A 24,474-nucleotide genomic window follows, 5' to 3' on the forward strand; every position below is an offset into this window, starting at 1 on the left:
GGTCCCCAGCCCGGAGCAGCGCGAGGAGCCTCCGCTCGCGAGGCCGCGGCGCGCTCAATGAGAGCGAGGCTGGCGCGGCCGGGGCGGAGCCTCGCGGGAGCCCCGGGCCCCGCCCCCGGCAGCAGGGGAGGGCGGGGCCCGCGCGGCGGCTGCGCACACGGGCCGGTCCCCGGTGCCCGCGTCACGTGGCGCCCCGCGTCACGTGCCAGGGGACCCGCCGAGATTTAAAGGCCCCGAGAACAACCGGGTGGTTTCCCTCCCCCTCCCCCTCCGGGGCGGGGCCGGCTCCCCCCTGAGGGCCCCCTGCCGGCGCGCATGCGTCCGGGCCGATGCCCGCTGGTCAGGGGGCGGGAGACCCCGTGGGGGTAGGGACACCCGTCGGCTGCGCCGTGCAGACCTCCCGGCCGGCCCAGGCCGCCCTCCCACCCATCGGACCGGCCCCCCTCCTGGACCCGTGTCCTGGCTACCTGGCTCCCCAGACGCCCAGGTCTAAGGGCCCCCCATCTCACGCTAGACCTGCCCAGGCCTTGGCTGCCCGCTCCCCCCAGCTCACAGCACCCCTGGCTGCTCCCTCCCCATGTGGGAAGTGTTGGGGCTGGGGGGGCCCTGCCTCCCAGAAACCCCATCACAGCAGCCAAAGGCTTCCCCGGGGTTTTAGATGGTGGAGCCTTTGTAACCACTGGTCAGTGGTGCTGAGAACCAGCCTGGCTTGGGTTGGGGTTCAGGTGGGGGGCTACAGGGCTCCGAGTCCTTCAGCCACAGTGACTTCTCATAGGTCGCAACCCCCCACCCTGACCTAGGCCGCTGAAGGCTGACCCCCCATGATGCCTTTGGGGCAGTCCCCATGGTCAGTGACTACACCAAGCGCCCAGAGCACAACGACTGATTCATTAGGCTTCTCTTTTATTTCACTTATTAAAGCTCAGCTTGTCCGAGGACAAGACCGATCCCCACGGCCTCCTCAGTCCCTTCCAGACAAAGAATGAAACTTTGCAGGTGCTGCGTGGCCTCGAAGTTTTGCTTACGCTTCTTCTTCTGAAAGAGAGGAAGGGGGCAAGGGCATCAGTGCACAGCAAAGGTCAACCATTCTCCCACCTCGAACATCTCAAATGATCCCACCAGGTCCTCCCAACAGGGCCCGCACAGTTCCTTTTCGGTCCCATGCTGGTGGTCAGTGGCTTTGGATTCAAGAGCTGCTGATCAGAGTCTCCCCATCTTGAGGGGCTTGGCTGCCTGGCTCCCCTAGCTAGTCAGCATCTGAACTAGGACTGGACCCCCGCTCTTCCTCCCCACACCCGGGGCTCTCAGAGGTCCATGGTCTCTCGTCTCCACCACACCCAGAGTGACAGAATCAAGGGCCCAGAATGGAAGTCCACCGCTGTTACTTATTAAATTTATCTTCAGTTGGAAAATGGGGACCCCACCCATATCCCCTACCATGACGGATCTCACACTAGAGATGTGAGCCCGAGGCCTCCTTGCCCTAGGTGGCCCCTTCCAACCTTCTCCAGGATTATGGCACTAACCCTTCCCTGTTTCCCCCCAAGGTCTGGGGACACCAAGGGACTGGGGAGCACAAACCTTCCTCCTCCTCTTCCTCGTCCTCATTGTCATCATCCTCGTCAGAGCTGAAGGTGCCGTCAGGCAGGCTGTAGACGCGGATCACCTGCTTGTTGGGGTCCTTGAGGATCAGGTACTTGCCCTCCTCTAGCTTCATGCAGATGTCGATCACGCAGCGCAGGATGCCCCAGGCGTTCTCCACGCTCAAGTTGATCTGGCTGGCAAACTCATTGGGCTTGAACTGCTGGGTTCCCAGGATGACATGACGAGCTGAGTCTTTGACATGGTAACGGGACACATAGCTGCAGACAGATGGGAGAGGGGGGTGGTGTAACGGAGGGGCAAGGGGTACCCAGAGGCATGCTGCATTAAGGGGGGTCCAGAGGACATCAGTCTCACCCAAGCTTGAGGTACTCGGATCCGGCCAATAAAGCACAGCAGGTCCAACGCGCCAGCTTGTAGCTGTTGTTCTTCAGCTCAGTGGCGATGACTGCCCCCCGCTGAGAGTCCAGCTTCTGACGCCAGTCCACACCATTGCAGTGCTGTCAAAACAAGACCAGTCACTGGTGGGCAGTCAGCATCCCCCTCCCACGGCCCCAGTCCCGATGACAACCACCACTGCCCGTGGACAACCAGGCATCTGCCTCTGGCACATGGGAGCAGAAGGGAGGCTTCCTACCCTTAGTCAGAGGGACCCATGGAGCATCACCCAAATGGTAGAGAAGCCAGGCGCCAGGATGGGAGGGAGGCATGGGATACCAAGGGCTGTCAAAAAGCAGGGAAAGGGGCCCAGGGCAGGCTTGTAGATTAATAGGATCCCCAGTGATAGAGCTGTGGGGGTGGGTAATTTTCTAAAGGCCCAGAAAGCCAGGAGAAGAGGCCTGGGGGCTGTGGGCAGCCCCTCAGTCCTTCTGCCCAGGACGGACCCAAGTTCATCACTGCAGTGTGGGGGGCTTTTTCTCCCTTCACCCCATGCAGGAGAATATAACCAAGGAAGGACACAAGAGCTTCTGCACCAGCTTTTGTTGTGTTGAAGCAGTGAGGTGACGGCAAGGGAGAACAGGCGGAATGAGGACTGATGGCAACAGTGGCCACTAACAGTCCCCACCCCCCTTAGCCTAGGATGGAGAGGCTAAGGCCAGGACAGGTGCCAGGGAGGAAGCTTGCAGGAAGGGGGTCCTCAGACCAAGGTATTACATAGAAAAACAAAAACTCAAAGACACCAAATCTATCTAGACAGTGAAAAGCCAGGGTGGGGGAGGCTAAAATGAAGCAGGGAAGGGGGACAAGATGCTGATGCCCCATATTGTGGAAGAAGGGCTGGGCTGGCTGAGAAGTCTGGGTCCCTCCACTGGGAAAGAAGAGGAAAAAGGAGTTGAGTCCTGGAGGGGCCAGGAAGAGCACTCACCCTGGAATCCCACTCATTGAGGGTCTTGATGTTGATAAAGGAGACCTCTCCATTGGCCCCCGTCATGACTCCATCATGCTCACAGCGGACAATGAGGTCGATATCATCACCAAGTTTCCACCTCCGGTATCTGGGAGAAGCCAGAAAGAAGCCTCAGCAGCCCAGCCCTGGCCTGAGCCTCCTGCCCCACCAAAGAAAGACCCTCTTACCGGTAGGCCACGGAGGCAATTTCATTCTTGTCCATGTCGTCCTCCACAAAAGGATTTGGGTTGGGAAACTTGTATCTTTCCTTTCCCTGCACAGAATTCAGAAGAGGAGGTGAATGGGGCACAGTGATTCTGGCCGCTGCGGTAACAGGCTTGGCTGGCATGGTTCCTTACCATTCTTAGGCACTGCTGGGAGAAGTTGTGGTTGATGTAGGTGGCTTCCATGGCAAGATTCCGGGGCGAGTTGAAGGAGTTGCCCTCATCCTGAGGGGGCTCATTGGCAGTTTCACTCACAGTCAGGAGATCTAGGTAAGAAACATGAAGGGGAGAGGGTCTGAGCAGAAGGACAGGGTGCCTGCCACACATCCAGTGCAGGCCTCCCCTCTACAGGGCAGGAGTGCAGGCACTGCAGGTAAAAAGGGCAGATGACGAGCCCATTAACAAAGGAATCTTTCTGGACCAATGACCACTAACTAGGAAAACTCACCAAAATCCGAGTTGTCCCTTTTGTCAAAAAAGAGCTTGGACCCAACCCTCTGGACGACAATATCCCAGGAGTAGACTGAGCGGGTGCAGCTCATCAGAGTGGCCAGGATGGCATCTGTGGCAAACACATTGCCCTGAGTCTTTGCCAGCTGCCGAGAAAACAGTAAAGGATCAATCATTCACAAGGGCAGGGGCAGGTGAAGCGCCAAGTTGGTGCCTATCTACCTTGTGTCTACTGAGATGCAGAAAAGGTTGAGATGTGGCCCCCAAGCCAGTGCTGTGGCACCTATCAGCCAGGGAAGCACATCTGCAGAGTCAAATCCCAACCCCACCCAGAGTGGGGGACCTCTGCCTTAAATCACATCCCTCCTCCACACATAAGGCTGGGGTTGGCTGGAGCCTGGACATCCAGCTCCAACACAGAATTTCTAAGTCTAGCCTGGGAGCCTTAGAGAAAGGACAGAGGAGTCCATGAGCAGAGCAAAAGGAGGCACCTTGCGGATGACGGGATCATCTGTCGTGGTGACAGTGTGGAAAATGCGCTTAATGCTCCGCAGAGGCTTCTCATTTCTTGTGGTGATCCGGTCAAAGGCTTTGTCGTAATATTCCAGGGCCCCACAGCACTCGCTACAGGTGAGAAGGGGAATCAGAGATGGGCTGGGGGTGGGGCCAGCCCCTTCTCTCCCTAAAGGTCAAAGAGCAGCCTCCTCAAAAGCTGCTCATTCTGTGGCCTGGGCCCTGGGGAGCACACCCACTGTGGAGGGGGCCACTCACATGTCCTGTGGCTCTGACACCTCCAAGTAACGCATCTTCATTAACTGAGGAAAATCCATTTCTTCCTTCACTTCCCAGTCACTCCGAACCTCAACTGAAGAATCCCGGGGTTTCTGTGGAGGCAAGTCAAAGAAAAAGGCTGGGTACCTGACCCTGGAGCCTCTGCTAGGCCAAGGGCTTTCTCTATGGGCAGAGGAAGGAGAAAGGAAATGCCTCCCTGTCCCCCCAGAAGGTTGGGGGCACTGCAGATGCACCGGGCCACACCCCAAGCTCCAGGATGGCTCCTACCTGGGATTTTTGGTCCCATTTCTGCCTGACTCCAAACTGCTTCTGGAACTTTTTTTGTAGGCGTATGCGGTCTCTGAAAAGTCAAGGAAAATTCAACTTTAGCAAAAGCAGAAGGGGTGCCTGGGGTTGGCCTGCTCCTCATAATGGATGGATGAACACTCTCTCTGGCAAAGCTCTAAGAGACCCTGTGTTTTTCCTGCATTTTGTCACTGGGACAATTACTAGAAATCTGAAGTCAAAGTCACCCAGAGGAGAACAGGAAAGGCTGGGCAGCAGCCCCTCCTTCCTGGGGGAGCAAGAGTCCCTTGCCTTCTGTTCTGGGTCACAGTCTGGCACCATCTGGTCTGGGGAAACCAGCCCTTACCTCTCTTTCTGCTTGGCGCTCTTGGGCAAGGTCTGCAGGTTGAACTGCAACATGTTACGACGGTCCTTATCCCTGCGAAGGTTCCGCTGAGGACCAGGGAAGAAAGAAGTATGACATTAGACACTGTCTGAGAGGGGACGACCATGATGGACAAGGGTGAACAACTCTACATACAAACAGCATGGTTCTCCAGGTCAGCCCTGCATCTGGGGCACATGAGAAATGAGGAGCTGACACCCCCACCTCCCTCGGAGCTACTTTATTGGGAATTTATTTGGAAAAACCTTCTTTTCCCACTTGAGCTTACTGAGCAAGAGTGGATCATCTGGTCCAGAAAAGCCACAAGTGCAGTTAACCGGGCTAACAGGAACAAATGCAGCCCAATCTCCAGAGAAGGCCTTAGCAAGGGTACATTTGGCAGAAGAGCATCTTTTGGAGTTTTCAAGGCCTTTCCTCTGCTATTTACTCTTAAGTTATAGCTGCTTTCAGGAAACACAGGAATAGACTTGCTCTTCCATCAATGGCAGACCAGGTCCTGCTGGGTTCTGATTCCCTTTGGAGGGGAGCCTGCCCTGGATGTGTGGTGGGCATCCTGTCTACCTGCTCAGACCCTCTCCCCTTCCTATTTCCCTCCTAGGCCTCCTGACTGGGATTGAAAACGAACTCCCTCAGGTTGAAGACTCAAATGATCAAACTTTGGCTGTTAAAGGCATTAAAAGGAATTCTAGCTTGACTTCAGTGACAGTTTTCTCAGGAGAAGCATGCTGCTGAAACACAGGGCCGCCCTTGCTCCTGCTGTGCCTCCAGGCATCCATGGGTACCATTTTATTGGAAATATTATGAAGCTCAATGTCCCAAGGCTGGGCTACAACTTCTTACAGTCACTATGCTCAGCTGACCCTTGTGTGACAAGATGTTCTTGCTCCCTGCCACTGGGGGTTGGAGCTGTGATTTCTGGGGTCTAGGAGTTCTCAGGTGAGGGGATGCCCTCCATCGGTGTTAGCTGGCACCTATCTCACAACTCAGGCTTAGAGAGCTGCCCAGAGTCACAAGACTGGCCACTAAACATCTCAAATGCTTATAGACTCCAGAATAAATCCTTTTTAGCTCTGCCTATAAGGAGTCCAAGAGACCCCTGGCATAGTGAGCAATTGCCAATGGGCCACTTTTTCCCAAGAAAAGTTTGATTTTTGTGGATGAATGGACCCCAAACTCCATAAGCCAGTATCTTTAATAGCTTGAATAGTACAACCCCCCCCCCCCCAAGATGGCCTGGCCCTACCTGGGCAAACCTCATCCTATTTCTCTGGTATGCCGTCTTCTGGGTCCGGGCTGTGTCAACTAGTTGGAAGCTGGTCTCGTCCTCCTCATGGAAATAAGCATATTGACTACCACCACCAAATTGGGAGGAATACTTATCTGAAGAGACAACACAACGGATATGGACTTAGAGCTGAAAGGGGCCTTTGCGACCCCGAATCCAATGCCTTCTGATGGAGAGAGGGGCCCAGACAAGGGGTCACACAGTAGAACAATCCCTTTCCCATCACATTTTGAGAAAGTCAGTTGAGTAACACTTACTTGTATACCTCTTATCCTGGTAGGTGGCACCTGTCCAGTCTGCAACCTAATTGGGATGACAAAGAGAGAGAAATGCACAGGTTAAGAGGCCAAGTGTCTGCTGTCTTAGAAATCCCAAGTCAGTGACAGTCAGAGTGGTTTTGCTCACAAAAGAACGGGCCCCCAGAGCCTTGGGAAGCGTCTTGTCTGTCACAGCCACTTTTACAAGGTCATGGCCTGTCTCAGCAGGCACTGGCACCAGGAATAGGGGAGTTGTGCTTTTGAGAGAATGGAACGTCAAGCCCGCAGCGCCAGGCTAGCCCCGTCATGGCTTCCCAGAGCAGAATCCCTACTAACTCCTAATTACCTTTCCCAGCCGATCTCCTTTACTGAAGGGTTGATAGGGCATGTCCCGGAATTGTTCGGGGACTGCACAGGGACCCCAGCCCGAGGGGTTGTCCTGGATCACAGGAGTCACAAACTTTGCCATCTTGTAAATCCTTAAAAAAGAGAATATTACAACCAGAGGTGGAGAAACTCAGAGGGATGGAGCCCAGACACACCCTCGTTTTGTCCCAGACTCCTCCAGGGCTCTCTACATGTATGTGCTAAGTTGCCTGGCTCCAACAGCCATCAAAGCAGGCAGGTCCAGGTTTTATGACCCAAGTTTACAGCTGACCAAGCCAAGCTTGGAAGAATGACGTCTGAGGTCCGGCACGACGGATGCTTTCCCGAAACATCTCTTGCTTATGTGCCACTGTTCAGATTCTGGGATCCTAATTGGGACGTTCTAGGCAGAGACGCTAGAGAGGATGGCCATTCCCTTCTCCAGCTCATCTTACGGGTGAGGAAACTGAGGCCAATGGGTGAAGTGACTGACAGGCCCAGGATCACCCGGCTAGGAGGGAGACTTGAACTAGGGCAGGAGCTCCGGCATTTAATTTTGTTCACAATGACAAAGTGTCTGGCTCTGTCCTGGCCACGAGCAGATGAAAGCGGAGGGGTCAGTGTATGAGGAGCCTCGGGCACACCTGGCAGCCACGTAACTCGGGTCATTGCCCTGTGACTGGCATCACCGGCGCTGTCACGCTGAAGCCTGTGACTGACACTACTGGGGTCCGTCACCATGACAACCTCTGCCCACTGGCACTGAGAGGCCAGGCCGATCACCCGTGTTGGGGAGCCCCCACCCCGGGTCCCGGCCTCCGGGCGACCTTCCTGGTCACCCACATGGCCCTCCCCCTCCCTGGCGGTGGGCATGGGCACGAAGGGGGCCGCCTGCAGAGCCTGTGGCCCGGCACCCCCATCTTCCCCAAGATCTGGGGGGGCCCGGAGCTCCAAGCACAGCGGGAATGCACGCTGTTGGGGCTGGGCCCGGGCGGGGGTCCCACGGGGGGCAGACCAACCCCCTACCCGGCCCGCCAGCCGGGCGAGGAAACTGAGGCCGGTGGGGCGAGGCCCGGCCGGGGCCGCGGGCCTCGGGGAGCGCAGGCGCCGGGCTCCGCCCGAGTCGAGGGCTCTCGCGGGTCCCCTGGCCTCGGGGCCACAGCCGCTCACCTGCTCAGGCCGCGGCCGGTCCCGATGGAGACGGATGGTTCCGGACAGGGTGCCGGAGCCGCCACCACTCTCCTGCGGCCGACCGGGAAGGGACCCGTGGTGCGCGCGCAGCACCCGGCGCCGTAAAGCGGCGCGGCGCGGCCGGACCCGTCGTAAAACAGCGGGGAAAGCGCGCCGGCTCACTCTCTTCGGGTGGGGGAGGCGGAGGGCGGGGCCGAGCCGCCGAGCCGTAAAGGGACGCGAAGGCCGGAAACGCGTCCGAGCCTTCCAGGGAGAAAAGAGGGGCGGGACATCCGGCGAGGGGGCGGGCTCACCTTTACGTTTGGAACGTGGCGTGAAGGGAGCGAGGAGGCCGGCCCTCCCTCCCGATATCCCATGATGCGTCGCGGAAAGCTATCCCGCCCTCCCCTGCCCCGCTGTATCCCAGAGTTCCTCGAGCGGCGGGCGGGTCTTTTCGCGCGCCCCTCTATATCCCGCCATGCTCCGCGGCAGCCTCGGTTCCCCGCCCCCTCGCCGAGGCTGCGCTCTTCCTCGGCCCCTCCGCCTCCCCTGGCCTTGGCATGGACCCCCGGAACTGCCTGCCTCAGTTTCCCTCCTGCAGGCGGATTCTTTTCAGCTTTCATCTTTTCCGACGTTTCTGAGCTGCCCCCCCCATGACGGTGAGCGCGACCTGGCGAACATTCCACACCTGTCCCGGGGAGAGGAGAGGAGCGTCCCCGAAGCCACGCGCCCGAGAAGGGGGGCGCCTGCCTAGCCGCCGTGATCACCCCCTTTTACAAATGAGTAAACTGAGGCTTCAGAGGCTTTGCCCGGGTCTACCTGCCCAGCTAGGGTCTCACCCGCTCCAACCCTATTGTTCCCCACCCCGTGCCCACGCTGGCCTTCATCCCCACCCCCTCCTCCCCACTCCCCAGATGAATTCCATCAGGGAATGTCAAACCCATTTTCTCCCTCAAAGTCAGGATGTTTAACCCTTTGAACTTCAATATGTCTTGTGGTCTCAGAACCCCTATAAGATTTTGTTGAAGACCCCCCCCCCCATGAGCTTCTGTTGATGGCAGCATACATAGATAGATAGATAGATACAGATAGTTAGCATATTAAAATTAAGTCAGACATGATGACAATCATTTTTACCGGGTGGAACCCCTCAACTTTGAGATCCACTGAGAGAGTGGGAAGGAAGCCAACCTGGGCAGTCTAGACCTAGCTTTGAGTTTCTGCTCTGACTGACGTTTTGCTTTATCACCCTGGGCAAAGCACTTCGATGAGGCTCAGTTGCCTAACTTTAAAGTGGGGATGAAGAAATGAACACCTTTAGTACTTGCCACCTGGTGTGGCTGGGGGGTACTCCATGAAATACCACATACATAGAGCTTTGTGAACTTGAAAGTAGGTCTAAATAGTAGCTTCCACTCGAAGAGCAGGTGTTGGGATGCTGGGCTTCTCCCTGTGGGGAGAAGTAGGAGTCTGTCCTGGGAGGACAGGGTGTTGAGTCAGGATGCTTTCAGTTCAAATCCCGCATCTGATGCTTCTTAGCTGTATGACCCTGGACAAATCACAACCTCTTGGCTTCAGTTTCCTTGTTTGTAATGTTTTTTTCGGTTCTTTTAAGTCATAGAATCACAGTGAAGAACAGCAAGGTGATGCAGTGGCCTTAGAGTCAGGTGAATGGGAGTTTGAATTTGGCTTCAAACACTTGACTCTCAGTAGCTGTGTGACCTTGGGCAAGCCACTTAATCATGACTATCTTGCATCCAGGGTCATCTCCAATTATACTGATTCATATCTGGCCAGATAGCTTTGGAGGAGAAAGTGAGACTGATGCTTAGCACAGCCCCCCACCCCCCAATCAAATTCACTTGATTGTCATGGTATCACCTCCTTGAGGCCATGGTCCTCTTTTTTTTTTTTTAAGATTTTATTTATTTTTATTCTGAGTTTTACAATTTTCCCCCTAATCTTACTTCCCTCTCCCCACCCCCCACAGAAGGCAATCTGCCAGTCTTTACATTGTTTCCATGGTATACATTGATCCAAATTGAGTGTGATGAGAGAGAAACCATATCCTTAAAGAAGAAACATAAAGTATAAGAGATAGCAAGATCAGACAATAAGATATCAGGTTTTTTTTTTTCTAAATTAAAGGTAATAGTCCTTGGTCTTTGTTCAAACTCCACAGTTCTTTCTCTGGATACAGATGGTATTCTCCATCACAGACAGCCTAAAATTGTCCCTGGTTGTTGCACTGATGGAATGAGCAAGTCCATCAAGGTTGATCATCGCTGCCATGTTGCTGTTAGGGTGGACAGTGTTTTTCTGGTTCTGCTCATCTCACTCAGCATCAGTTCATGCAAATCCCCCCAAGCTTCCCTGAATCCCCATCCCTCCTGGTTTCTAATAGAACAATAGTATTCCATCACACACATATATATATACAACAGTTTGCTAAGCCATTCCCCAAATGAAGGACTTTCATTTAATTTCCAATTCTTTGCATGATCCTCTTTATGAATGAAGGACAAAAAAAATCATTAGAATCACAATGATCCTAATAGAGATCATGTAAATTAATCAATTGTTGTTCAGTTGTTGTTTCAATTCTCCATGATCCCATTTGGGATTTTCTTGGCAGAGATACTGTATAGTTTGCCATTTCCTTCTCTAACTCTTTTAATAGATGAGTAAACTGAGGACTATGGGGTGAAGTGACTTCTCTAGGTTCACACAGCTTTAAGTGTCTAAGGCTGGATTTGAACTCAAGAAGATGAATTTTTCCTGATCCAGCTCATTACTCCATAGCATCACCTAGCTGTTCTTAAGTAGACCAGGGCTGAATTCCCTCATAGCTGGGATTTGGTGATAGGTTTGGGCTTGGGGGCTCAAATTTTGATTCAGGACAAGATTGGAGTTTCTTGACTGTTGATGGCCAACTTGGGTAGGGGTGGGTGGAACTTTCTAGGAATCATGGATGTTAGACTTAGATGACTTACTTTTTCCTTGTTTGTAGACTCAGGGGGTATCTCCTTTTGAGGTCCTTCCATTAGTTACAAAGTAGATGCAATTAAGCTCTTTGGATGGTTGCCACACTCGGGAGACCCCCACCTGCAGGACAGCCTCTCAGACCCTTGACCATACTGACAAGCACCCCCTTCTTTCTACCCTCTTTGAGCATAAACAACCCCATTTCCTTTTGCCCTTCCTCATGGGGTGTGATTTTTGAAGGCCTTCATCTTAGTTACTCTTCTCTGGACACACTCCATTCCAATGTCCCTACTAAACTGCAGGAGATGCTTAGAAATGAACAGCACAGCCCTGTCTAGGGCAGAGAACAGCAAGTCTGGGATGCTGCTACACTTACATTAGCTTTAATGTCACACTGACACATGGGCAACTGTGGACTGGGCCAAGCTCATTAGAGGAGAAGCCTGTCGAGCCACGTCTCAGGGGAGGGCCCATCCACCTGCGCCTCAGGAGCCAGACATGGACATGTGTGAGGGACAAGGCCCAGCACTCAGAGAGACAGACAGGGTCAGGAAGGGTTAAACAGAAGGCAGCTGCCAGGCCTCTGCCAAATTGGACAGCTTAAAACTTTTGTCTTCTTTTGCCTTAGTTCAGCCTTTCCTGAAATCCTCAACTAGAGCCTTTAAGACTGAAAGAGTATGGATAGATTCAAGAGGAGGATTTGAGCCTAGTGAGCTAAGGAGGAAGGAGAGGAGGAGCCCAATGGTGAAGCTTTTCCTGGCCTCTCGGGCAATTCTGACCAGGCCAGAGAACTGGCCTCATCCCCTCTCCCCTCTGACATTCATCTCTTGGGCTATTCATGATTGGATTCCTTGATATCATGTCTTCCCCCCAAATGAAGAGAGTGAGGAATGTGGGAATTTCAGGCTCTTAGCCAGGCCAATGGAGAGAGAGAGAGCATGTATACATGTGTGTGTGTGTTTAAGTGTGTGTATGTATGTGAATGTGTAAGTGTGAGAGTGTATGTGTGTGTGCAAATGTATGTGAATGTGTGTGTATAAGGAAGGGTAGGGAGAGGGATTGTGTTCAGAGTTTTCTGCTACTGGACTTTTAAAAAGGATCCCTGACTGTATTCATCTTATGCAGATCTGTTAATGAGGAACTTTGAATTATATGATGTTATTTAGCCATTTTATAGAGTCATGACCTCTTTGGGAGGTAAGTGGCAGAGTAGAAATTTTTGTGTCTGTTTTTTATTCAAAATTATATATTGAATTTATTACACATTTAAAAACTCTACATAATCAATCCACAATTTCACATATGTTAACTCTCCTTCTGTTTGACATTGCATATGAAAATGTTATATGGAAATTATGTATATGTATATGTTATATGTATATGGAAATTAAGAATTTAAAAAAAAAAAGAGGCTATCATCCTGTATAACCACTTCATTTTGCAGGCCCAGAAGTGTTAACTGACTTTTGTATGTGTCTTATCTCTTCTACTAGACTATAAAAACCCTAAAGGGAGTTATTATGTAGTCAATTAGTTGGGTCCCATTCTTTGTGACCCCATTTGGGGTTTTCTTGGAAAAGATACTAGAGCAATTTGCCATTTTCTTTTCCAGCTCATTTACAGATAAGAAAATTTAGGCAAACCGGTTTAGGTGATCTGCCCTGGGTGATACAGCTTGTGTCATGTGTCTGAGGCTGAATTTGAACTCAGGTCCTCCTATCTCTAAGCCAGAACTCTAAACACAACTTAATTCATATTGTGACTTGTACAATACATAATAAATAATGTTTTTTGAGTTACACAGAATTCAATAAACCTAGTCAGTCAGGCAGCCTCTGCTCAGGGATGATGAAAATCATCAATTACCGTACATAATGATGAAAAGTTCTATGGTTAAAGAAAAGGAACCAAACCTATTCACAGTATAGACATTTTTTGAAACAATTAAATACTAAATTTTCAAAAAGATTTAAACAAAGTAGTAATGAAGATACAATGTACAGAAACATCAATTTCTTCTCTACTTTTTTTTTTGTGATGGTAAGGTTTATAGGCAATTAAGATGGAGAGAGAAGCAATCCCAAAGAGGAATGTTTGCAGGAACCATAGCAGTCGAGCCTGACCATTTGTGATACCTTTTTTATTGCACAGTATCAAAGCATATATGGCTTCTCCCACATGAATCAACCAGGCAACCCAGTACCCATAGTACATGAGTCCAAGATGGTTATCCACCAAGTACTGAGTAAAGAGCCCAAGAGAGCCAAGTTTCTGATAGGGGATGCTCTGAGGCCAGAAAACTACCCACGTGTAGTAGCTGAAGCTCTCCAGGATGAGGCTGAACCAGCAGAGTCAGCTTCTCCTGAAGTAGGCTGCCTCGTCCCCCGCCGCCTCCATGACGGCTGGCTCGTGCTGGACCGTGCTGGACCTGGAAAGAAGTGGACGCAGGGACTGGCTTGTGTCTGTTTTAAAGTTGAAGAAAGAGAGAGGTCAAACTCAGAGGTCATAGTACCTAAGAAGCTCATTTAACCATCTCCCTTCATGTTACAGGTAGGGAAACTGAGGCTCAGAGTTAACAGTTCATAGGAAGCTCATATGGCCTTCTCCCTTCATGTTACAGGTAAGGAAACTGAAACTCAAAGGTCTTAGTTCCTGGGGTGATTATCTAGCACCTCCTCTCATATTATAGGGGAGGAAACTGGGGCTCCAGGGATGAAATGAGATAGAGCTGGGACTAGAAGTCAAAAATTCTGGGGTCCCAGTTTAGGTTTCCCTCTATCATACCACTCAATTCCCAGTTAGTTAACAAAGACTCTGAGATTTCTTGCTGGAAAGGCCCTTAGGAATCATCTTTTCCCATTCCCTCATTTTGCTAATGGGTAACCAGGGGACACCCAGGGAGGGACAGAGATTTATGCAAGTTCATACGAGTAGAACTTGGTGAGCTGGATTCAAACCCAGTGCTTAGCACATTGTTGAGCTCATCTTTGGTGTTGAATGATTGATTGAATAGAACCTGGCTCCTCTGAGTGCAGACCCTGGACCCTTTGCACTAAACCATGCTGCTCCCCTTTCGGGATGCTCCCAGAGATGCTTTGATGTTGATGTTGGAGAGAAATTTGGAGAGGGAACATGGAAAGGAGGGCATTGCATCATCCTGCTGCAGTTGGGGGATGGGGAGGGGGCCAAGCAGGGAGAGGAAGGGAAGCCTTTGACTCACCGCTCTACCCCTGCCTCCCTGGCTCTTGTCGCCCCAGCAGGTTTTAAAATAGAAAACCTGGGAGGATTCAGGCCTTTAAGAATCTCAGGATGAAAGGCATGCCATCCATTCAGAGTCTCTGGTATTCATAATCATTTTTTATTTCAATTGAATGTAGACTCAGTCATCACAGGACTGGTTCTCAGAATAGAGAGGTAGGGACCTGTTGAATCAGCCAGCCCACTTCCTGCCACCCTCAGGCATCTCTCCAAGTGCTGAGCCATCATCCACTTTCTGCTGGAACTAGAGATAAATCCAGATTCATGGCCCTGGCTACAAGAGGCAAAACAGATGTCCATTTTCCTTCCTTTCCTGCTGTCCTTAGCACCAAATTACTTTGCTGGTTTGGAACAATCTTGTTTTCTCTCTGATGAGCCTCTGTAAACACTTTTCTTGGCCCTCTGATTTCTCTGTGATAGGCAGGTGGGGGGATGGTTGGATCCCAAATCAGAGGACATGGGGTCAAACCCCAGCTCTGCCACATTCTATCTGGGTGACCTTGTCTTTCCTCATCTGCAAAATCAGAGAATTGGACTTGGTGGATGATCTATGGGGTCCCTTCTGGCTGAAAGATTCTGGCAATAGAAGCTTATAGAAAAGTAAGGATCATTTCATTCCTTGGATCTGTTTCTCCAGAGCCTTACACAGTGCCTGGCAAGTAGTAGGGGCTTAATAAATGCACATTTCATTAATGAGCTCTCCTAAGGCGTGTTTTTTTTTTCTTGAGTCTACATATTTCCTTTGGTATCTTTTTGAATTCTCCACATTTCTCACTGTATGACCATAGTCTATGACATTTGTGTCAACCCTTTACTAATCAATGGGCACCCACTCTGCTTCTAGTTCTACAGATCAGTACTAAGTGTTGAGGGAACAAAGAGAGGGAAAAAGAAGGATGGTCACAGACCGTTAGATCTGGGGTGGGGGGCAACTCCTCTCTGAATCAACTTTCTCATCAGTAAAACAGTGATGACTGGGTTTGTTATCTGTAAGGGCCCCTTCCAGTACTAATGTACCACCATCAGGAAACTCCAGTGACCCCTTTCCCCCTTTAGCATCAAATATATGCTTCTCTGTCTGGCATTTAAAGACCACAATACATTGTGTTGTTTTGTTGCTGTTGTTTCTTATTGATTTTGTTGAGTCATTTTTTTTTCAGTTGTATTTGACCCTCCATGATTCCTTTGGAGTTTTCTTGGCAAAGATACTGCAGTGGTTTGCCATTTCCTTCTACAGTTCATTTTACAGATGAAGTCACTTGCCTAGGATCACAAAATTAGGTTGGATTTGAACACAGGTCAACTGAAAAAAATGACTCAAAATCAATAAAAAAACAACCACAAAACAACACAATTATTGTGTATCCATAGTGTCTTTCAGTGTTTAGCTCAGACACTGCCTTCTAAATGAGATCTTTCCTGACTCTTCCTTCCCTGACTTTTGCAAGGACCTCCTTCCTGAAGTGACCTGATAGGTATATGTCTTGTATGGATGTTTTATGTTCATATACACACACACACACACACACACACAGAGATATATATTACCATTGTGTTTCCTGATAGAATATATGTTGTATGCCATGTGTACTTTTATATTGTTTGTCTCCTGATACAATGTATGTTGTATATAGCGAGATATTCTTGTGTCTCCTGATATAACGTATGTTGTATGTAACAAAATATTCATGTTGTATCTTCTGATAGAATGTAAGCTCCATGAGGGCAGGGATGGCTTTATTTTTGTTTTCATATCCCTAGCACCCAGCACAGTGGTAGGTATGCATTTCATCAAGGTTCATTGGTTATAAAATGGAGTCAATCATACTTGCCCTATCTATCAATCAACCAATCAACTGACCATCCATCCACCCATCATTAAATGCTTACTCTGTGCCAATAACTGTGCTAGGCATTGAAACTATCAAGATAGAAATGAAACCCCCTTGCTTTCATGGAGTTTCCATTCTACCACCTTGGTGCACCTGTGAGTATCATCTCCATCTTATAGATGAGGAAACCGAGGCTCAAAGATCATGCTAATGTCAGAACTGAGATTTTGTTTTGTTTGCAAGGCAGTGGGGTTAAGTGACTTGCCCAAGATCACACAGCTAGGTGCTCTATCCATTGTGCCTCCTAGCCACCCCCAGAACTGAGATTTGAACTTGAGTTCTGGATTCCAAGTCTCACAGAGCCTTGTAAGACTTAGAGAAGGGGCACATTACTCTGGGGCCTTGGGGTTGTTCTTTCCCTACTCTGACAGATTTCAGGACCATCTGCTCAGCTCCAACCTTGAAGATGTCACCTTGGGTTGAGGGCGGGGGGTAGTGGTGGTGCAGTGTTTTTTGCACATAGAAGACATCTGAGGAGCTCCTAATCCTTTCCTGCCCTTGCTGATGAGGTGCCTGGTCAGAGAAGAGGCCTGAGGGCAAGGTCAGCTGAGCAGTGATACTTGTTCTGCTGCTCAACCTGTCCCAGAATTAGAGTCAGTCACTCAGGCTTGGGAAAGACCCCAGAGGCCATTGTCTCGTGGATCTGAGCAAGGATCCCTCTGAACCATCCCTGAGAAGTGAACTTCCAGCCTCTGCTGGAGTCAACCTCCAACTTGCAGTACTACCAATGTCAAAAATGATTCTGGAGGTCAGAGCAAGTAGTCAACATGGGGTTCTAGATGGATGAATCTTCTTGGGGATGACAAGAGAGTAGGGAGGAAGGTAGGGGCAAGAAGGGCTTTTTCTTCCACACCTTTCTTGTCCTCCTCATAGCCAGGGACCAAAGCTTCAAATAGTGCTTGATTGATGACTCATAGGAAGTCAGAGAGAGGGAGAGACCTTAAAAGATAGACTGTTGGAGGTAAAAGAATCTTTAGGACACAGATTGTGATGCTAGGAAAGTCCTTTGAACATGGAATGCCAGGCTGGAAAGGGATCCTAGAATATGAAATGTCAAAGCTGAGAGCATGCTTAGAATAGGGTAAGGCAGAGAGAGCTAGGAGAGGCCTAAAAACAGAATGGCAGAGTTGTGAGAACCTTTAGAAAGAATGCCTCAGGCTTGAGAGGGACCCTAGAATATGGAATGTCAGAAGTGAGGGGAATCTTAGAACAGAGAATGTCCAAGTTGGCAAACCCCTTAGAATATGGAATATTGGAATCAAAAGAGACTTGAATGCCAGATCATTCACCAAGGAACCTAGGTTATGTCAGAGTCTAGAGGGCCTTAGACTAGAGAATGTCAGACCTGGAGGGTTCTTTTTTTTTTAAGCAAGATTTTATTTAGTTTGAGTTTTACAGTTTTCCCCCCCATTCTTGCTTCCCTCCCCCCCAACCCCCACAGAAGGCATTCTGTTAGTCTTGACATTGGTTCCATGGTACACATTGATCTAAGTTGAATGTGATGAGAGAGAAATCATATCCTTAAGGAAGAAAAATAATGTATAAGAGATAGCAAAATTACATAATAAGATAACAGTTTTTTTTTCTAAATTGAAGGCAATAGTCTTTGGTCTTTGTTCAAACTCCACAGTTCTTTCTCTGGATATAGATGGTATTCTCCATCACAGACAGCCCCAAATTGTCCCTGATTGTTGCACTAATGGAACGAGCAAGGTTGATCATCGCCCCCATGTTGCTGTTAGGGTGGACAATGTTCTTCTGGTTCTGCTCATCTCACTCAGCATCAGCATCAGTTCATGCAAATCCCTCCAGGCTTCCCTGAATTCCCATCCCTCCTGATTTCTAATAGCACAATAGTGTTCCATCACACACACACACACACATACCACAGTTTGCTAAGCCATTCCCCAATTTCCAATTATTTGCCACCACAAACAGGGTTGCTATGAATATTTTTGTACAAGTGATAGAGGGTTCTTAAAAGAGGAAATGTTGCAACTGGAGAGACCTTGGGGCAGACCAAACCTTCCCTGATCCCCTCAAGTGCCAGAGACCTCCCTCCCATGCTATCTTGGATTTAACTACTCTATATTTAATATTATTTTATTAATCATATATATATATACATACATACATACATACACACACACATTTTTCTAAACTTAATTGTTTGTTTTTTGTCCCCTCATTGGATTGCTGCTTCTTGGGAGAAGGGATTAGTCATTCTTTCTATTCATTCATTCATTCATTCATTCATTCATTCTTTCCTCATCCTTTTCTCCTGGTTTATGTGCCTTTTTTTTTTAGGTTTTTTTTTTGCAAGGCAAATGGGGTTAAGTGGCTTGCCCAAGGCCACACAGCTAGGTAATTATTAAGTGGCTGAGACCAGATTTGAACCCAGGTACTCCTGACTCCAAGGCTGGTGCTTTATCCACTATGCCACCTAGCCGCCCCTGTTCCTTCTTTCAATGCTAATCCTACTTAATTCTAATGCTTCCCTCTGACATTATCTCTCATTCACCTTGTCAAGATTGGAGTATAGGAGTTTGCAAGTTGTCTCCACCATGAATAGATTAGATTATAAGCTCCTTGAGAGCAGGAACTGTCTTATGCTGCCTTTGTATGTACTTCTCTCCATGGTACGATATCAAGCATATTACCTTCAATATCAATCAGTTAATAAAGGTGGTTAGTTTTTTCACTGACATTGTGTCCCTTGCAAGGTGGACAACTCTTTTGGACCTTCTTGGTGGTTGGCCATAGTCTGTATTATGAAGATTCAGAAGCAGTCATCATTCATAGATTGTAGATTTCAAGTCTGAGAGAATGCTAAAAAAACACTAAACCCAATCCTCTCCTTTAACAGAAAGGCAAACTGAGACCCAGGGAGATGAAGCGATTTGCTTTTGTCTTTGTATCTTAGAACAGTGATGACCACATGTGGGTTGCTTTGCACAAGGTCATACAGGTTAGGGAGCAAGTCAAGAAACAAACATCCAGTTTCTTTGATTCCAAATTCCTAGTCCAGGGGACCAGGGATCCTTGGGGTAATCTGAGACCTGTTCATTGGATTTGAGAGGTTAAATTACTTTCATAAAAAAATGAATAAAATAGGATAAACTATGTGGAAACATATCATGGGAACAAAAAGCTCTGGGTTCTTTGAAAATAAAGGTATCTTGAGACCAAAAAGCCTGAAGATCACTGACCTAGTCCAACTCCCTTATTTTATAGATGAGGAGAGTGACGCAGGGATGGTCCAGGTCACAAAAATGGCTGAACTGAGGCTCCTTGGAATTCAAATTCAGTGCTGTTTCCACCACACCTCACTACCTACTTTGAAGTAGAGAGGCATTGAATGCCGTCATTTTTCTACCTCCATTCTGGAGGCAGGATGCTTCTACCATGTCCTCCTTTGGGGAAGCTGGACCAGTTGCCCCCTCCCACCCAACTCGCCTGCCCAGTGCTGCTCGACCACCACAGGGTGGCGATGTTTCCTAAGTCATGGGTGGACAGCGACTTCGGACCAGGACCTACCTCCCTTCTCTATGGCTACGGACTGGGGCTGGGACTGCGGCAACTCCCCCTGGCCCCCTGGGGCTGGCCTCTGTGGCCCCCGTAGGCCAGGGCTAGGGATCCAGAGTCCCCAAGGACCCAGTCAACTGGGGCTTTTCCTCCAGGGGCTTCCTCCTCCCCCTTCCTAGCCAGCCCCCGCAGAGCAGGACCCACGTGCTGCAGACACAGGCTCCTTCATTGACATTCAAGGCTTTCCGCAATGTGTTGCTAGCTTGCCTTTCGAGCCTTGCTTATCTCCCATCTCTCCCATTCCACACCCACACCCACCCACACTCACACACCCACACAGAATGGCATCAGCTCCCTCTCTTCCAAGTCCCTTTGCTTGGGTTAATTCTTTTGCCTGCAATGCCCTCTCTTCCCTACTCCCTTGTTTAATTCTTCCCCATCCTTTAAAACACAGGCCACCTCCTCCAGGAAGCCTACTTTGATTCCTCAGGTCCCTAATGTACTTTGACTCTAGTTACCCAGCTTAAAGAACTTGCCAAGGAAGCCTGGGCACCTTTGGGATCTTATTACTAGTAAGATCCTTGAGCTGGAGCTGGAAGGGATCTCAGAGTTCTAACCCAATCCCTTCATTTTCTAGTTGAAGAAACTGAGTCCTAGACTAGTGAGGTGATTTGTTTACTCAAGTGCCAAGTGGCAGAGAGTCTGAGCCCCACCTTTGGCTCTGAAGTCAGCAATGTTTCCACACCATCTCATCTTTCTTGATATTTCCCCCTCTTACTCCTTCTATTCTCTATGAGGGTAGGAATTGTGTCTTATCTAGACTCTAGGTTTACCTCGGTGCCTAGCTTAGTAAAATTAATACATGTTTATTGAAAGTGCAGTGCTGCAGACTCTGGGTTCAAATCTGGCTTCTTCCATTTATTGCTTTTGTGTCTTTGGACATTTTCTTATCTGTATATTGAGGGGTTGGATGAGATGGCCTCCAAGGTCCCTTCCACTACTAAAACTATGGCCCCACGATCCCTCTGTAATTCACAGGATAAGTGAGGTCTGTAGATGCTTAGTACTAGGTAAAGATCAGACACTTGGTGAGTCTTGTCACTCAGAATTTGAACCCAGATCATGGATACAAAGTTTTTTTAGTAATCTCAAAGTGTAATGCATGATTACAATCTGGGGGGTTTACAATCTCGGTAGGAAGACAAAGCATCTATGAAAAACATGCCAAATGGCAAAAGACTGTATTAACTAATAACTAGTTTGAAGGGAGAAAGAAGGATTGATACTGGGCAAGTCACTTTCCTTATCAATGCCCCAAGTAATGCTGTCAGAATCTGAAGTTGCAAAAAGGAATTGCCTTTGTCAGTAGTGGAAGTTTCTCCTTTGGGTTCTCCAGTTCATTGAAATCACAGATACAGAAAAACAACATTGATTTTTTTTATGATTATTCCTTTTCTTGGAGAGAGGGGAAGGAAGGTAAGGACCGAGGAAAAATGGGGAACTCAAACTCTTACAAAAAAGGAATATGGAAAATTATCTTTATATGTAATTGGAAAAAATAAAATAAAAAGTAATTCAATGGCCAAAAAACTCCCAACCCAGCAAACATTGATTGTTTATAATGATGAAGGTTGAAGGAATGGAAGAGGAACAGAAAGCTTCATCTTTAGTCCCTGAGATTGGTCATTGTACCTTGACCAGAGTTTTCATGCCTTTCAAAATCATTTTTCTAGAGTTGTTATTGAGTGAGTTGTGTTTTCTCAGTCCCTTTTACTTCCCTCTGAATCAGTTAATAAAAGTCTTCCCAAGTTGCTCTGAAACCCTCCCTTTGATTACTTCTTATCCAGTCCAGTATCTTCACCAGTAAACCCTAAAATAGAGTCATGAAATGACTGAGCAACAACAAAAGTAGCACCATAGATTTCTATTACACTTCTAAACCATAATTGCTCCTTAGTTTTCAGTTCTTTTTTGTTGTTGTTTATGTCCAACTCTTTATGACCCTGCTTAGGATTTTCTTGACAAAGATACTAGTGTAATTTGCTGTTTATTTTACAGATGAAGAGACTGAGGCAAAGTTAAATGACTTGTCCAGGGTCACACAGTAAATGTCTGAGGATGATTTGAATTCATGAAGATGAGTCTTCTTGACTCCAGGTCTAGTACTCTATCCACTGTGCTAACTAGTGACCCCTTTCAGTTCTTTTCCACCTCAAAAAAAAGAGCTGCTCCCCATATTTTGGAAAATGTAGATCTATTTCCTTTTTCTTTGAAATAAAGATCTAATAGTTGTATTTCTGGGTCAAAGGGTATACACAGATTAGTAACCTTTGGACCAGAGCTCTAAATTGTTCTTCAGAGTGGCTGAGCCTCAGGTCTACCAACAGTATATTAATGTGCCCATTTTCCCATAGTTCCTCCATTTGTCATGGTCATTTTGGACAGTGACTCTCAAAGTCTCTCCAATGTCCCTCTGCATCTCCTATACCTAGCATAATGCTTGAGACATAATAAATAGTTAATGAATGCTTGTTAATTGATGCAACTTTTAAGAGCTCACAGGTGAGTTGCCCATGGGTATTGCCTCCCCTCACCAATGAAAACATAAGCCCAGACCAAGAGAGCCTGTATTTATGTTCCCATTTCCAAGTTTACAAAGCACCTACCTTATAGTAATTCCCTAAGGTAGAACATGGCTCTAGGATGATGTTGTTTATTTTATAAATGATTTGACTCAAGATTGGCCAATAGTCACACAATGAGTATGTGTGAGAGGTTGAAAGTCAGCAAGAATGGGAGCTAGCCAATCCTTAGTGCTAGTGTTTCACCTAAAGTCTTGTTTTAACAAGAGCAATTAAAAACATTTAGCAGGATAAGCCTGCATTAGAATGAACTCTTCTGGTCCCAAGTGGCACAGTATAATTGATCTTTCCAAAATTATATCATAAAATTAATAAAATAACTAGTTTTTCTTTCCTCTCAGGTCCAATTTTAGGTACCTCTTAAATGGTCTTGATTGTATGTTTCAGATATAAAACCCCACCAAATGTATGAGCAGAATCTCTATTTTCCCTGTCTGTAGTTAAGGGAAGGGAACAATGAGGTAAAATGGCACCTGGTTAACCCGGGAAGATGTCCAGATTAGGGATAGGTGAGGCTGATATTCCTGGGTCATAGAACCCAATGATTCTGGACTCTGTAAATGTTTCATTTTACCTTCTTTCCCTCAAGGGTTAGTAAAATACTTTTGAAAACCCATCCTCTATCATAGATGGTTGAGAAAGGAAAAGGAGGACATCCATGGGAAGACCACATGTTACTCTAATCAGGCAGGCAGGGCAATTGATCTATGAGTAGGGATGAGGGCAGCAACTACTGAGAGTAATTAAGTTTACAGGCTTCCTGAAGGCAAAATAAGGAAGCAGGAAGAGTTCAAAACTCTGAAGTGGTCCATTGTATTAGGAAAGAGTTGGAGAGACAGGTAAGAGAAAGCTCCTGGTTGTGGGGCAGTGGAAATTTTGTGTATTTAGATCTTTAGGTGGCTTTTTGCTATTTATAAATTTCTGTAATATTCCACTATATTCATGTACTACTAAAATGGTAAGGAATCCCTGTTCTAGATAATCATGACTCTGTGGTCCAGGGTTAGTGGTAGTTGTAGTGTTGACCATGTCTCCCCTCCTCTCTTGGTATCACTTAGAAAATTAGAATTAGAAAATGTGGGCCCCTAACCACAGGCACAGACTACTGGAAGAGATAGAGAGAGCTAAAAGGAGCCCTAGTCCCCTTAGTAGCTTTGAGTTTGACAGCAAGAATAGATCAAGTACAGAGTAGAAAAGGTGAAAAAGTACTAATGGGGCTTATGTAGGCCCTAGACCTGATTCTGTTTCTGCAAGGGTCTTTTAATACAGTTAGGAAATGAAGAGAAAGCCTGAGGCCAAGAGATTGAGAAAGATGGGGAGGATGGGGAGGGGAGTAGAGCAGGAATTATTTGAGTGAAGGGTGGAGGCAGAGAAGGACCAGACAAGGAGAGAGGGGAGAAGTGACTTCCCAGCCCCCAGGATGAGTCTGACTATAGCTTCCTTAGAAAAATGAAAGCATTCACTGAGTAAAGCTTCGCATTTTCATCTCAGACTCCCTGATGGGACATGTTCCTTCCCCCTCCTCCATTAAATCTGGGGCTGGTTAGCTCACTTGTTAGCTCTGTGGCCCTGAGGCTCTGGGCTTGTTCCCTGCATGGACAATGAACAGCAGGAATGTTCTCTTGACTATCTGACCTGGTTGATGAGCCTGAGATAGAAACGCTCAGAGAAATTGGGGAAGCTACAAAATTAGGGCATGGGATTGATTTAGAGAGAGGAAACAAAGGGTCAGGGGGAAACGGATGCTTGGGGGGAGGAGACAGTGGGAGAGGCTGCAACCTTTAGGCAATGGACTGGAGGAGGCCTGGTCCTCTTGAACATCAGAAACGGGATGGCTGTGAGGAACTGACAGTATTTCCCAGTTTACATAAAACAAAGAAATTCTTTTATGGAGTGAAAAGCCAGTGGAGATAGATCACATCTTATGAAATGAGCAGGGACAAGGAGATGCTTTGGAGTCTCCCTTCTC

General features: G+C 48.1%; 1 protein-coding gene, 1 long non-coding RNA gene and 1 pseudogene across 2 annotated transcripts in view; 1 reads left to right on the forward strand and 2 right to left on the reverse strand.

Annotated features, from left to right (window-relative positions):
- Positions 1-886: 886 nt before the first annotated feature.
- On the reverse strand, positions 887-8,311 carry EIF3D (eukaryotic translation initiation factor 3 subunit D). Its single transcript, XM_074226836.1, has 15 exons — positions 8,204-8,311; positions 7,014-7,146; positions 6,668-6,713; positions 6,369-6,505; positions 5,087-5,172; positions 4,723-4,795; positions 4,435-4,547; positions 4,155-4,287; positions 3,662-3,809; positions 3,349-3,479; positions 3,178-3,263; positions 2,969-3,098; positions 1,960-2,102; positions 1,582-1,862; positions 887-1,035 (listed from the first exon to the last, which is right to left on the reverse strand). The coding sequence occupies exons 2-15, from the start codon at positions 7,134-7,136 to the stop codon at positions 1,022-1,024; spliced, it is 1,644 nt and encodes a 547-aa protein (XP_074082937.1). The 5' UTR covers positions 7,137-7,146; positions 8,204-8,311; the 3' UTR covers positions 887-1,021.
- A 249-nt stretch (positions 8,312-8,560) lies between these two features.
- LOC141515349 (uncharacterized) overlaps positions 8,561-24,474 on the forward strand; it is a 33,876-nt gene continuing 17,962 nt past the window's right edge. The window contains exons 1-2 of the long non-coding RNA XR_012476307.1: positions 8,561-8,862; positions 13,739-13,808. This is a non-coding gene — a long non-coding RNA (uncharacterized LOC141515349). The remainder of the gene's footprint in view (positions 8,863-13,738; positions 13,809-24,474) is intronic.
- Positions 13,148-13,585, reverse strand: LOC141510901 (transmembrane protein 254-like; annotated as a pseudogene).

The sequence above is a fragment of the Macrotis lagotis genome, chromosome 2 (genome assembly GCF_037893015.1).
Source record: "Macrotis lagotis isolate mMagLag1 chromosome 2, bilby.v1.9.chrom.fasta, whole genome shotgun sequence".
NCBI classification, from domain to species: Eukaryota; Metazoa; Chordata; class Mammalia; order Peramelemorphia; family Peramelidae; genus Macrotis; species Macrotis lagotis.

Coding starts and splice junctions, on each gene's coding strand:
- EIF3D (XM_074226836.1), bottom strand. CDS start 7,136: ATGGCAAAGTTTGTGACTCCTGTGATCCAGGACAACCCCTCGGGCTGG. Junction 6,714..7,013: donor AAGGAGATCGGCTGGGAAAG/GTAATTAGGAGT, acceptor CATCCCAATTAG/GTTGCAGACTGGACAGGTGC. Junction 3,810..4,154: donor ATGATCCCGTCATCCGCAAG/GTGCCTCCTTTT, acceptor TTTTCTCGGCAG/CTGGCAAAGACTCAGGGCAA.